This window comes from Erythranthe guttata, chromosome 14 (assembly GCF_056151865.1).
Source record: "Erythranthe guttata isolate IM_541 chromosome 14, IM_541, whole genome shotgun sequence".
NCBI lineage: Eukaryota > Viridiplantae > Streptophyta > Magnoliopsida > Lamiales > Phrymaceae > Erythranthe > Erythranthe guttata.
In genome coordinates this window covers 17484422-17499406 of record NC_142546.1, presented here as the reverse complement: position 1 = coordinate 17499406, position 14985 = coordinate 17484422, and the positions used below count along the sequence as shown (strand labels likewise).

Here is a 14985-nt window from a genome sequence, read left to right as displayed (position 1 = left end):
GAATACAATACAACCTATATCGAAAGAGCCCTGAAATTAACAAGCTAATGATGAAACTAACATCTTAATAAATAAAGTATCTCAAGAAAATACATTTGGAGACAAAAGGGATTTAAGAGATTCAAGAAGTGATTGAAAAAATATTACAATTAGAAAATTAAGGCTATTGAGTAAGAAATTATCTTTAAAAAACTAAGTTCGTACTCCAAGAGTTTTATATTTGCTACCCTTAAGTTTGTCATATTTGTATCAATTTTATTTATCAAACATTATGTATAAAATAGACTAAATAATATAAATTGTCTGGGTTAAATACATAAACTGAAAAAATTAAACTGTTCCCTCCTTATTTTACTTCGATAGATTCGAACCCTAGACCTTTACTCTAATAATAGAGGTTAGCTAGGTACCAACTCTCCTAATGAGGGTTTCCAAACTTTTCGCGCAAATCGTGTGCAATTGTTGAGGCTCATGCGGCTTTGCAAGCCGTGCGATTTGCTCAGACAAAACGGTGGAATTCGATCGTTCTTGATGGGGACAATATGATGGTCATATAAGTACTCAAAGAAAGAGGAACATCAACACTATCTTAAGAAGAAGGCTTGAAGAATGATTATCCTTGCTATCAAAATTTCAATTATGTTAAGTTCATTTTTGCATTTAAAAAATAAAGTGTACAATTGGACATGGTCAAGGGTCGGGTTCAGTTAGTAATCATTCCTGAGTCGGCTCATGATCAACGAATTTATTAATCGGATTAAGTGTTATCGACTCGTACACTTATTTAGCTTTGTTGGTAAATGGGATGATTAACGCTCGAATTTTACCCCAGTACGCTTAATCGACAAAAGGGCATAAATATTTGAAGTGTTATAAAAAATATATAGTTATATAAAATACACATAACCTCATTTGAAAAGTGATATTTTAAAATACTATTCACTTCTTATATTATAGATAATAGTAAAACGGAATATTTCTCGTTGATTACATAACTATTTTTTCATCAATCGACAATCAATAGACCGACAGCTCGCAATCAAGCTAAATAAATATTCAAAATAAAAAATCAAAATTATTTTGAGATTAACGAGTAAGAAAATCTAAAATTGAACTTGATTTGGACAATGTTAAGAATTCAAAATCTTGAAACATCAAAATAATCAAATATCATACTCCATATGGCTAATTGACCCGGAAATGTAAATGGAGCTCCAGTCGGTAACGCTCCCTTTCCAGCCCGGCCCGGCCCATCTCATAAATCAAATTATAGCCGTTACATAGAGTACTTGCAATTTGAACGGCACAGATTTCTCCAATTTCAAATTCGTTTTCCCATAAACAAAAGAAATCCCCTCCTCCCGACCGTTTGCATTTTTTTCATCTCTTTCTCTCTCTCTCTCTCTCTCTCTCTCTCTCTCTCTCTCTCTCTCTCTCTCTCTCTCTACATTTTTGAGCTCTGGAAATACGTATTTTGCTTCATCGATTTTCAGTCAATCAAGCAGAGAAAGAGGCTGTTTCACTGTGATCATGGATGGTACTATCTCTCTCTCTCTCTTTCTCTCTCTCACACACACATACACACACTCAAACGTGCGCATTTCAGTGTTTTTTATTTTATTTTTTGTATAATCGTTTGGTTGTGAATTACAGATCAAACCCTAGATACACTGTGTTCGAATTTCGATAATGCTGTGACGCTAACCCCTCGCAATTATGGTTGGTTTCTCTAAATTTTTGATTAATTTCACGTGTCTTCGATCTGAATTTGCTATTATTTACCGACTGTTAATTCGATTTTAATTATGATTTTTTTCTTTTGTTGGAAAAAGAAATAGAAATTGTTGCAGATCAAACCGTAGAAACTCCAGAGCAAAAAGATGGTTCGTCTTCTCTTCTTTCTCTTTACACTAGATTTAAGAATTTTTTTTTTTTTTAAATCATTATATTTCCTGGGTTATACTCGGTTGTAGATTTCTTTTGCCCAAGAAAATTTCAAGCATTTTGGAGTAATTTAATTCAGTCTGGTGAAATAAATTAAATTGCGGCCAAAATCAGGAAAAAAAATCCTGGAGAAAATTGGGGATAGTATATATGTCGAATTGGGGCAATTTTTGGGTAATTTAATTTTGAGCCTGGGAACTGATCTTTTGATTTGGGGTTGTAATCAGGACACATCGAAGAAAATAGTGATATAGTGGATATCAGTGGTGCTTCTGATGATACTCAGGAAACATCTATTTATCAGGGCCAGACTCTTCCGATTTTTCTGAAAATTCAAGATCTGAGCAACAAAGTACAGGTAACGACGGTTGACGGTTGATGCATTTGCATTTCAAAACAATTGCTTATTCCGTGTTTGGCTTTAACCATTATTCCTCTTTCAGGTTATGAGAAAGGAATACGCACGTTTATGTGAAGAAGTAAAGGGCATGACTGCCGATTCTCTCATTGGTTCGGAAGCTTTGACTGCTCTGCAGAATCTCAGTATGTCTCCTCTTCTGAATGGTCTTATGTTTTCTATAGATTCTTTAGAAGGTTTTTGAGTATAACTGACTATTTGTATGCTCTATTCTACTCGATTATAGGTGCAGAATACGAGAACTTGAAAAATAAGTACAATGAAGAGTGTGATCTGCTGAAAAAGAAGTATCTCGAAGAATGCTCAGAAAGAAAGAAGCTTTACAATGAAGTGATTGAACTCAAAGGAAATATTAGAGTCTTCTGTAGGTGCAGGCCGATGAAACAAAATGAGATTGCCAAAGGTTCAACGTCGGTCGTTGATTTTGACTCGTCTCAAGAGAATGAGCTACAGATCATTTCCTCGGATTCTTCCAAGAAGCAGTTCAAATTTGATCACGTATTTAAACCTGATGATAACCAAGGTAACATTGATGTTCGTTTTGCTAGATGTATACTTCTTTTTTCTAATTGTTTGTGTATAAGTTCCGTTATTGATCCATGTCATTTCTATTATGCAGAGGATGTCTTCGTTCAAACTCTGCCGATAGTGACCTCTGTCTTGGATGGTTACAATGTGTGTATATTTGCCTATGGGCAAACTGGCACGGGAAAGACATACACAATGGAAGGAACACCGGATAATAGGGGGGTAAACTATAGAACTTTGGAGGAGCTTTTTCGAATATCTAAGGAGAGAAGCGGTATTATGAGATATGAATTGCTTGTCAGCATGTTAGAGGTTTACAATGAAAAGATACGGGATCTCCTGGTTGACAATTCGAACCAACCTGCCAAGAAGTAAGCTTCTTTCAATCTTCTTTAAATATATATGCACATAGAAATTTAAGACTTAATAAACCAAAAAAAGCTGCATATAGTGATATTTCTTGGAGCTACAGTCACGCTAAATAAATGACTTGATTTTGCTTTTGACTTGTCATTCCAAATGTTTCGGGATTCTTTCAAGATAGCTTATATTGTCAGTAGCTCTTGATCACTAAGCCTTGTTTTTATTTATTAATATTTTTTAATCTTTCTAAGTGCTAGATTGAATAATAATTGTACGATAAATGCAGGTTGGAGATAAAACAATCAGCTGAGGGTACTCAAGAAGTCCCTGGACTTGTTGAAGCTCGTGTTTACGGCATTGACGAAGTTTGGGCCCTGCTAAAATCCGGAAGTCAAGCAAGATCTGTTGGATCAACCAATGCAAATGAGCTCAGTAGCCGTTCTCACTGGTAATAATGAGTGCATTCTGGTTAAATTGCATTGCTCGTTTATTGGTTTAAACAGCTGTATTCGACTGTTTTCTAATTATTTTAAAATGTTGTGGCAGTTTGTTACGGGTGAGTGTGGTAGGAGAAAATTTAATAAATGGGCAGAGAGCAAGAAGCCATTTGTGGCTGGTTGACCTGGCAGGAAGTGAGCGTGTTGGCAGGATAGAAGTTGAAGGTGAAAGATTAAAAGAATCTCAGTTCATAAACAAATCCCTATCGGCACTGGGTGATGTTATCGCTGCTCTTGCCTCCAAAACATCTCATGTTCCTTACAGGCACTCTTTCTTATTTCTCCCTCTTATTTTTGTGTGTGTGTGTGTCTCGTAATTACTGTTCCATAAGTTCTGTCCTAACAAGTTTATTTTGTGGACAAACAGGAATTCGAAACTTACTCATATGCTACAAAGTTCTCTAGGTGAGTTATAAGATATTGTGGAGAATGCTTTATTTTTTATATATATATAGCTTTGCATATCAATAATATCAAGTGGAAATTTAATGCAGGAGGAGATTGTAAGACTTTGATGTTTGTTCAAATCAGCCCAAACATGACTGATTTTGGAGAAACTCTTTGCTCGTTGAATTTCGCAAGTCGTGTCCGAGGAGTTGAACACGGGCCTGCTCGGAAACAGACGGATCATGCCGAGCTTTTCAAATACAAACAGCTTGTATGAAATCAGCACACTTATATAGACCGATAATTCTTTCTAATTTCTTTTTAACAATTCCTCCAACTAAAAATACGTGTTTGCATAAACAGGCAGAAAAGGCAAAACAAGACGAGAAGGAAACGAAAAAGTTGCAGGACAATATGCAGGCTTTGCAGTTAAGGCTTGCTGCCAGAGAACATATTTGCAGAAATCTTCAAGAAAAGGTAAAATATTATTAATATGATTCATATATTAGAAAAGCTTGATGAATGTTTTTTCGTCCTTAAACTGAGATTGCTTGAAATATTCACTCCAACAGGTACGGGATCTCGAAAACCAATTAGCCGAGGAAAGGAAAACGAGACTGAAACAGGAAAACAGAGCACTGGCTTCGATTTCCACGCAGTCGGCTTTGTCAACGACATCGAACCAAACAGCAACACAAAAGGCCGCAACGGATAACAAGAAACCACCGTTAGCTCCATCGAAACTAAGGCCACCGCTTAGAAGAATCACAAACTTCATGCCCGTTCAATCTTCTGCCGCCGCCGCCACCTCAAATAAAAAGCACATGTCCTTTCTTCCAGTTGTGAACGAAGAGCTTAAAGAGAACAACAACAGCAACAGGGGAAAGCAGCCGATGATTTTGAAACCAAGACGAGGTTCTATCGCTGTACGACCAACTCAAGCAGCACAACAAACAGGCCAGGGTATTCAGCCGAAAAGAAGGGCTTCTATAGCAACTTTTCACACCGAGTCAAGCATGAAAACACCACTCGTCAGACCGAGGAATGACCGTGTGATGGGGAGGCAATCGTTTGTGTGGGACCCACAAAGAGTGTGGCGAACTTCAAGAGTTTCTTCTCCATTGCCACAATCGAGAGAAGTGTCGTCGTACGCAACTACTGTTGAAACAACACCGATTGGGCATAGAAGTAGTAAATTCAGAGGGAGTCCACCTTCACAGCAGCCTGGTTCGTGGAAGCCAAAGCATCCGACGGTTATAGCACTGCAGAAGAAACACTTGGTTTGGAGCCCGTTGAAGCTGAAAGGCATGAAGAACAAACGGTCTTCGTTTTTGCCGTCTTGAAGAAACACAAAATATATAGACTTCAATTAAATATTGCACATTTTTCTTCATATTTCTGTCACCTTTGCTTTCTTTACTTTTATAGATGTTACTTGCCAGTGTGTATGCTTCTTGCTTACTGATACTGAATATTTCTTCTTGATTCATCATGTAGTTGCGCTATATAACAATGGTTTGCTATTTTTCTTTCCGGATTGCAAAAGACTAATTTCTTTTGCATGCTTACTTCTATAGGGTAAATTTATGGCCACCCCTGAGACAAATTACGAAAAACCCCCTCATGGTTAGGTAATTATAATTTACCACCTTCAACCATCAATCTACTTACAAGTTCACAATTGCGGTGTCAAATTTAGTTGAATCTTCTAGATTATGTGGAATATTCTCCAGTTTGTACCCGTTTAACCATTCGAGCTCCACATTTTGAAATAAGATGATCATACTTGTAAAAATATCAGATTGTGTGGTGCATCAGAAACTGCATTTTTGTTCCACGGAATCTAGAAGATTCTATTGAATTTGCCATATAATAATGGTGGACATGTAAGAAGATTTATAGTTGAGGGAGGGGGTTGTAATTACCCAAACAGAGTTTTTTTCGTAATTTACCCTACTTTTATATGTTGAGAATTTAGAATCAACTGAACAAAGATAGTTTATGAATTACAAAAAATACTTTGAAAATGGAATTTTCCATTTTCAGAAAATATTCAAACTAGATTATGGCTCAGTTCTTCAGATTGAAGGGATAAAAAATACAATTGCAAATTTTAAAAGAAATACAACATTCAGAATTCAATGTTGGGACATTGAGGAAATATCTACAACACAAAACAAACATCTGATGACATCATCATCTCTTCAAATTCTCCGAGGCGAGAATCGGATCGAGAAAGACACGGGCCGTTGTTGTTTCACTCCACTCGTCACAATCTTCTTCACACCCTCATTCGATTTTCTGCCTTTCAGTGGTGACATCAGCCTGTTTGCCAGCCTGGACGGCGAAAACGATCTTCTCAGCTTAGCTGCACCCGATAATGATGACATCATCGCCTTCGTCTTCGGCGATTTCTTACTCAAAACGGTTACTTTTTTCGTAGGCGAAATAGAAACCGAAGGGCTTTTGATTCTCACTTGAAACTTCGATTTACAAGGAGTAGGAGACTTGATCAAGAACTTATGCGGAGTTTGTCGATTTCTTGAAATCACAGGCGACTTCGTCTTGCAGAACTTCTCGTACCGCGATTTCGGTGGTGAATGAAACAAAGGGTTCGGAAATAAAACGGTCTTTCTAGCCCACGCCCTATTGATATTATTATTATTCCGTGGCGAAACTCGATTATTAGCAATGTACCTGCAATTTTCCTTGTCGCACTCCCGATTTCGGACCAATGGGGAAGCCTTAAAATTTATTCTCGATTTAGCTCTTCGAAGTGGAGATGATGGCGTATTAGAATCCGATCGTATAGTTTGCAGCACGGCTTGTTTCTCTCTCCTCCTTCGTGATTCGAGTCCCGAATTCTCGAGGTTTGGTTTTGGCTTTCTTCTCTTTTCGGTCAATGGAGTTTTCGGGTCATCAATTGTTGCATCAACTACGTTTCTTGCAAATTGAGTTGCTTGTAAAATTTCGCTCATTGTTTCGCCCAATAACATTGCCGGTAACGACATTTTTCTCCATTCCTCTAGATATAGAAAAACACGTGTAAGAAAATAATTTTTGTTAGGATGTGAGAAAGAGAAAAAAATGATGAACAACCTGTAATCTGCGGCAGCTTTCCGGTCGGAGATTTTCGAGAATTAGCATTTTTCATCCTTAAAAAAATTCCAAGCCACAATTATTCAAATATGAACATTGCTACGGATCGAATAAATTTGGATCTAGGGCGATAAAATTGATTCAAAAAAGGAAAAATTAAGTACCTCGGCGACTCGTTTTTGCATCGGAGACTCGTCCGTAAATAGCTTCTACTAGTATTATTGATCGGACTCGAACTCGAACCCACGCCTTTTACTGTGTGTTGAAGCTCTTGCAATTTAGCCATACATTTATCCACCTTCAAACCAACATTTCAATGTCGTGATTTAATCAATTTTATCCATTAATTTTTTATTTTATTTTTTCAACAATCATAGTGAGTCTCAGTTCAACTTTATAATGATTTTCATGTAAGAGAGAGAAAAAGAAAAGCTGCGGAAAAAAGTGATTTGGGTGTAATGTATTTCTTACCTTCTTGACCGTTTCCCTGAGAAGAGTGGGACTGAGGGGCGGCGCCACCGCCACCGCCATTTTCCTCTGCTGCTTCGCCGGCGTTCTGGCGACCATTTTTCCTTTCTTCAACAAAATGATGGGTTTTCTTTTTTCCTTTTTTCTTTTCACACAGTAAGAGAGTGTGTGTGTGTGTGTGTGTGGTTGTTGTATGAAGTGAAGGGTGAAAAGCTAGTTTTTTGTGCAACGGATAGTGTATCGTAGGTTGTTCCAACGGTCGAATTCTTTAGCCCAAAGAGAGAGAGAACGCGCGCCTGTGTTCTCTCATTTATTATACTTTTTCTTCTGCTCGTGCCGTGCACGGGCAACTATTTTGAAACAAAACAATATGAATAAATATACATGATAATGTAAATAGTAATATTCAAATATTTGTGTTTGTGTATTTTTTTAATAGTTTAAATTTATACAATTCCCATTTAAAATCAATGTAAAATTATTAATTTATAGATTTTTTCTCTAAATAATAAAAAAATATTAGTTTATCGATAAGTTGATATTTTGTTATATATATATATATATTATATATATTAGATTAAATTTGATTTAAAAACTAATTAAAGTCAATTTTGTAAAGTAATTTCATCAAATTAGATTAAAATTTAAATCTACAGATTGAAATAATTATGTCCAAAATTCTTTCATTCACGCACTTTGCCCTGGAAATTATTTCCCGGCCAAAAAGGAGTCGCCTGAGAAAATCACGAACTCCAATCTGTAAAAAGCTGAAGTCCATCCTTAAATTTTCCCGCCCTAAAATAAACCCCCCATAATCGCCTATCACAGTGTCAATCGTTCGAGCATTTGATTTGGCTGGTGGGTTTCTGAAAATGAGCGGCGGCGGCGGCGCAAGCTTAAATTCAGTGTTTTACGCGGAGAGTTACCACCCGATCCAAGCCGGAAGCATCGACGGAACCGACATCCACCCCCACGACAACGCCGTCTACAGAGCTCTTCTCTGTTCCAACGCCGCCCTCTGTAACTATTTCCGCTACCGTCACCGTTTATCGATTGAATTTCTAGGGTTTCCTTTTTTTTATTTTTAATCGTAATAATGAAATTCGGGCCGTTGATATTGCAGATGACCCGTTTGGCGACCCGAAAGTAATTGGGGATCCTTGTTGCACTCTCTTCGTTGCTCGTCTCTCTCATCTCACCACCGAACACACTCTTCGTAAGGTATAATATAAACACACAGATTTTTTGTATTTTATTTATTTATTTAATCTGCCTGGTTTCTTATTTTAATCTTTAATCAGGCTATGAGTGAATATGGGAGGGTGAAGAACTTGCGTTTGGTAAGACATATAGGTAAATCTTCTCTCTCTAATAAGGCCTCGTTTGGTTGCGGAGATTAGCCATGATTATTAACTAAATAATTAGACTTTGTTCGATGTTTGGTATCCCAATAACTTGCCAGGTCGACCCACAAATACTACGTTATCATGCCTTTTAAGCATGTAATACAATTGAGTTTCATTAGATTATTTAATTTTATCTTGGCTAATCTTATTCTGGGCGTTCGTTTTTTGTTCATTGGTTAAAGGAATCAAATTGCTAGCTACTTTTTTTTTCAATTAACTTTTAGTTTTGCTTTTTTTTTTTTTTTGCAAAATTGTGTTTACACCACTATACTTACGAGTTACTTCACGGCAAGCTTTTGATTCGTACGTTAGACCAGTCGCTCGAGAAAAAAATCATAAAAAATCGTGTTATCTATGGCTATTTTGATGTTGGCGAATAAATTCCCGACTGGCATACTTGTAAATTGTTTTCAGAAAACATGTTCACAATGTATATATTTTTATGCAGTGACGGGTGCCTCGCGTGGTTATGCATTTGTTGAGTTTGAAACAGAGAAAGATATGCGTAGAGCATACAAGGTACTACCTATGTTGGCAAATCGTAATTCTTTTTGGTTATTTTTGGTTTGTTACTTTGATCCGTTTATTCCTCTCTCCTTACCAACGGCTATTTTCCAATTTGATTTACGACTAATAGCTATGTGTTAAATCCTGTTGTTGATTGTTGTTGTTGATTGTTGTATTCAGAAATAACCCAATTTCATTATTTCCTATGATTTTTGAGGAATTTATTGCTTCATAGTAACGAGTCTCAATGAATATCATCACGCAAGCTTAGTTACTGTTCTTGCCCATGATGCCACATCATTCAATTATCTGTTTCAACTTATCATCGAGAATTTATTGATACTTATTGTGTTTATTCTTCTTCTTAGGATGCTCATCATTCTTTTCTTGACGATTCGGAAATAATAGTTGACTACAATAGACAGCATTTGATGCCTGGTTGGATTCCAAGAAGGCTAGGTAACCCAAACGTTTCCTTAACTGATGTTTGTATAATATTCGGAGCTTTAAATTAAAAAAAAAAAAAAAAAAAAAAAAAAAAAACTATTTTTGTTCCATAGGAGGTGGTCTTGGTGGCAAGAAAGAATCAGGACAACTTCGATTTGGAGGACGAGAAAGACCATTTCGAGCTCCACTGTAAGCCTTCATTTCTTGTTCTATATATATTTTCAATATATATATATATATATATATATATATATATATATATATATATATATATATATATATATATATGTTTTTGGTGAATTTGCTGGTAGAGTTTGTATCAAGCTGTAAAAGAATGATTTCTGTATAGCAACATTGCATTAAATGAAAAGTTGTAAACTACAGAATTTCTCCATTTATATAACTAATTAGTTTTTAAATCAATCTAGTAGTACTATTGTCTTTTACGAATAAGGGTTGTAAAAGTAAAAAAAAAATCATCAATTCAGGGCAAAATGCCGCAGTGCGGGTTTCGAAATTTGAACTACAGATAAGCATAGTCGTCACCTTTTGAACTCTAATCTTCGTTATAGACATCACGAAATAAGTTGTTAAAGGTTATAAAGGAAGATATTCATCTTGTTTACAGTTGGAAAAAGAATCGTTGATGTGATTCTTATGCTGTAAAATGGGTTTAGCTGCAAAATTCTAAAAGGGTATTTTTTTACCGTCACATGCAAACACGTTGCCTTCAGTTTAAAAATTCTTGGATTTTAATATTTATTTTGAAAATATTCATTGCACACTTCATTTTCTTGTCAAAAAAGCATACCAAATTTAATTTAGTGTAATCTGAACTTGCATATTTAAATTTAAATTTAAATATAGGAGGCCAATTCCATTTGATGATCTAAAGAGGCTCGGCATACCACCTCCTCCCGAAGGAAGATATATGTCACGTTTTCAGGTAATAAGCAAAGCAACCGTGCTTAGTATTTCCTTGCCTTAGAACGAGCTGTCTCAAACTCGATTATTGTAATAAACAGTCAAAAATGAAAATAAAAGCACTAAGTAAAAATATTGTTTTTTAATCTTGAATTAGATCCCATCTCCACCGAGAAGAAGAAGCGGAAGAAGAAGTAATTCTTCTGAAACTGGTCAAGACTTTGACGACGAGCATGAGAAACCAACTAGTTCGTCTCGTCGCCACGAAAGGTCGTCGAGTCCCGATTGCTTACATGGCAATAGGTCTACTAGGCACTACAATGAAGAACACCTTGAAAGGCAGCACAAAAAAGATAGGCATTCTTACAGGCACGAAAAGAGGCCGTCTGAAGGTGATGCTTCGTCGTCTGGGAAAAGGCGGCGTGTCGATAGCAAAAAACGAGGTTTGTATGAACATGACAGGTGGAGTCCTAGGTAGCAGCTTCATCTTTTCAATAGTGTCTTATTTAAATGTTGTTGTTCCAAGATCAATATGTTGTTCGTTGTCGTTTTTGTTAAAATACTCGATTTTGAGAACTAGTAGTTTCTGAAGTTCATTGCCGATTTTCAGCCAATCGTTGGAAGTTTGTTGTCGTGTTTCGTCATGCTTGGGTGTCGTTAATTACCATCAATGTCTTCTACATAAATGAAACTTCAAAAACACGTAATTGAAACACAAATGAAGAAAACGCGGAAGTAAGAACAACGGGCTAATATGTTATAATTGGTTATGTTAAACAAAACAAACGCCGATACAGAGAATAAATCTTATTATTTGAGATTTTGAGTAATTTTCAATGAATCAAAATCGAAAAATACATTTTCAAGACCTAAACGATATCTATCGAATTGCCGAAATTCGTCACAACTTAAGAGCAAATTAAAGCTGATGACTTCTTAGAGTTTATTGTTTTGGTTCTCATTAGTTGGAAGAGAAAAACACAAGAATATGATGAAAACAACATGCTTAGAGCATCTTACTGATGCTCTCCAAATCCATTTGTTTTTTCGTCTGTTTTTATATACGTACATTAATTTTTAGAAGTTACTAATTATTTACAAATAATATAAATTAACATAAATATTAACAACACAAAACATTACAAATAATTCGCATAAAAATACTGGAATATCCCTCCAATTATAGGCATAAAAAAATGACGAGAATGCTTGGAAACTAATTATTCTGTAAATGTGTTACTCATTTTCCGTGCACGATTTATGATTTCTCTTTATTTTTCAAGGATCCAAGTTTGTTGATCAACAATCCATTTTTTGACCATCAAATGTAGTTGTTGACTCGTGATCCATCTGATTTACATCTTTTTCAAATCGTTTGTTTTATTGTTTGGCATGTATGCAATTCTCATCTGCTCGGTTTCTTTTTGAGCCTCATTTGTTTTGCTTTAATTTTGACTTGTAATTTTTGCTTTTCTATTACATTTCTTCTAATAGCTACTTCTTCCAAAAAAATAAAGCATTAAATGAAGCATAAGTTTATAAAGGTATTATACATGTACCTAAACAATTAGACAAAAACCACCAAAAATACATAAATTAAATGATGAGATAAAATCATAATAACACAATAGTACCGACTGATTAAGGTTCATGGAAAAAGTTCACTTCCAAATAACAAATAATAAAAACGGTAAAAAGAAAAAATCAATTAATTCAAAAACTTGTAAAAATTGGTCGCAATTTTTGTTTTTATAATTCTTTTGTTGCCCAATCAATACGACATAAACTAGTCCTCAATGAAGTTTGAGTTATAAAGAAAGAAGGGTAAATAACACTAAACCACCTAAACTTTGTCAATTTTTGCGGTCATCACCTCAATGAAAAAGAGGTTGCACGATCACATCCAAACTCATTATTCTGCCAAGTTGCCTATTTTCAGGGCATTTTGGCCGAAAATCACAACATGTGCATTGCACATAACTATTTTCAGGGCTTAATTGTCTTTTCCAATCAAAATCCACAAACCACCTAACTAATCCTTCTTCCCCCCATTTATGCTCTTCTTCTTCATCATTTCCTCTGTTTTTCTTGTTCACTTTACCTCCACTTCTTCTCTTCTTCTTCTTCTTCTCTTTTCCTCCATTTCTTCTCTTCTTCTTCTTCATCATTTGATATGTTACTGAGATTGAAAATTGAGCCTAGACTGCTTTTATATTCTCTTCGACTCATCCATTATTTTCCACCAAAACACCTTCGAGTTCAAACTCAATTTCTCCGGTCTACCAATCAAATATCTCCTCTCCACGACATTCGTCACCAAACAATTCACCTTCACCAAACCACCCATAGAAGATCTCAAATCACATGCCGTAGAGAATTCCCCCAACATTCTCCAACCATCTGGAATCGAGGTTATCACTGTTTTTTTGGGTAATCATCGGCAATTACGTGGAGAGGCTGATGGGGGAGAAAGGATTCGAGTTGGGTAAGGAGATGTCCTCGTTTTAAAAACGGAGGAGGAAGAAGAACATAAAATGTGGAGGAATAAAGGAAAGAAGAGAGAAATTGAGAGAAATAAAAGAGGAATTTGAGAAATTAGAGCTTGTGATTTTAAAAAGACAAAAAAAAAAAAAAACTTTCCAAATTGCAGATGCAACGCACATGTGTTCTTTTCCAAACCTCCTCTATCTCACGTTGAGATTTTAGAAAAAGGTGGGCTTGGGCACAATCTCAACTTCTTCGATTAGGCTACCACCCTGGTTTGGGTGAGGATGGGATTCGCTACCCGATTAGTCTCCCTACAAGGCACTTTTGGTCTAGGCTTTGACCCAAAAGTTCACTTTTGATTGAGAACATCCCACTGTGGATTTTTTTTTATGGAGTTAGCGTGTGCTAAGTATTCTTACTTTTCCTTAGGAATTATCTTCGAGCAAAACATTATTCCTCTCCTTATGGAATTTGCTTGTGCTAGGCATTCTTACTTTTTGTTGTTTGGCATTAGCTTCGAGCTAAGTATTATTCCTCTTCTTATGGAATTTGCTTGTGCTAAGTATTCTTACTTTCCTTTTGACCTTAGCTTCGAGCTAAGCATTATTCCGCTTCTTATGTTATTAGCTTGTGCTATACATTCTTACTTTCCTTTTGGCCATAAGCTTCGAGCTAAGCATTAGTCCTCTCATTATGGATTTAGCTTGTACTAAGCATTCTTACTATCCTTTTGGCATTAGCTTCGAGCTAAGCATTAATACTTTCCTATTGACATTAGCTTTGATCTAAGCATTGTTCCTCTCCTTATGGAATAAACTTGTGCTAAGCATTCTTACTTTCCTTTTGGCATTAACTTCGAACTAAACATTTTTCCTCTTCTTATCATTGTGGCACAACTTATTGTGTTTAGCTGGGATCATAGTTTTTTGTTTTTTTGTTTGTTGAGGTGGTTATCCGCAAAAAAATGGTAAAGTTTAGGTGGTTTAATACTATTTATCCAAGAAAGAAGTATACAAATACCTGACATGCAAATGGGTAAAGAAATCTGAATATTACAAAAACACCTTTTGGCCAGAACATTACACGATTATCGCAATGTGTGTGTTACAACACTATCCGCCTATCCCCATTCAAACAAGTACAAAGGAAGAAAATACAATAAACTAAAAATTCACAATCATCTAAAAGAGAAAGTATAAGACACATGAACACCACAATGCTAACGTAAAGAGGGACAAATAGGGGTCCTTAGATTGAACAATACAACAATTGGTGGAAAATTATATATAGAAACCAAAGTAACAAATTTCATAAATATCTTGAATTTTGAGGTGTTTTTCAAAAATCGTAAAAGCGCTAGACTGAAAAAAACACTGCTTTAAGCGGGCACAACAGGAACACCACAAAACTTGATGAAAAGAGGGACAAAGAAGGCTCGTCATACTTTACGACAACCATATAACAAATATTTAATCATACTTTAGAAATATATAACATATTTTTTTAAACA

At 35.7% G+C, this 14985-nt stretch overlaps 3 protein-coding genes across 3 annotated transcripts; 2 read left to right on the top strand and 1 right to left on the bottom strand.

Annotated features, from left to right (window-relative positions):
• The first annotated feature begins 1191 nt into the window (after window positions 1-1191).
• LOC105960788 (P-loop containing nucleoside triphosphate hydrolases superfamily protein) lies at window positions 1192-5682 on the top strand. The gene is made up of 13 exons (XM_012984997.2): window positions 1192-1537; window positions 1654-1719; window positions 1833-1883; window positions 2172-2302; window positions 2388-2487; window positions 2589-2885; window positions 2982-3261; window positions 3540-3701; window positions 3800-4015; window positions 4118-4155; window positions 4245-4408; window positions 4501-4614; window positions 4710-5682. The coding sequence occupies exons 1-13, from the start codon at window positions 1531-1533 to the stop codon at window positions 5478-5480; spliced, it is 2397 nt and encodes a 798-aa protein (XP_012840451.2). The 5' UTR covers window positions 1192-1530; the 3' UTR covers window positions 5481-5682.
• A 474-nt stretch (window positions 5683-6156) lies between these two features.
• LOC105960777 (microtubule-binding protein TANGLED) lies at window positions 6157-7992 on the bottom strand. Its single transcript, XM_012984989.2, has 4 exons — window positions 7708-7992; window positions 7401-7534; window positions 7237-7292; window positions 6157-7162 (listed from the first exon to the last, which is right to left on the bottom strand). Exons 1-4 carry the CDS (start codon window positions 7801-7803, stop codon window positions 6342-6344), a joined length of 1107 nt encoding a protein of 368 aa, XP_012840443.2. The 5' UTR covers window positions 7804-7992; the 3' UTR covers window positions 6157-6341.
• A 433-nt stretch (window positions 7993-8425) lies between these two features.
• On the top strand, window positions 8426-11611 carry LOC105960776 (RNA-binding (RRM/RBD/RNP motifs) family protein). Its single transcript, XM_088813220.1, has 8 exons — window positions 8426-8724; window positions 8828-8925; window positions 9006-9057; window positions 9559-9629; window positions 9986-10076; window positions 10178-10253; window positions 10932-11010; window positions 11146-11611. Exons 1-8 carry the CDS (start codon window positions 8577-8579, stop codon window positions 11464-11466), a joined length of 936 nt encoding a protein of 311 aa, XP_088669346.1. The 5' UTR covers window positions 8426-8576; the 3' UTR covers window positions 11467-11611.
• The last annotated feature ends 3374 nt before the right edge of the window (window positions 11612-14985 follow it).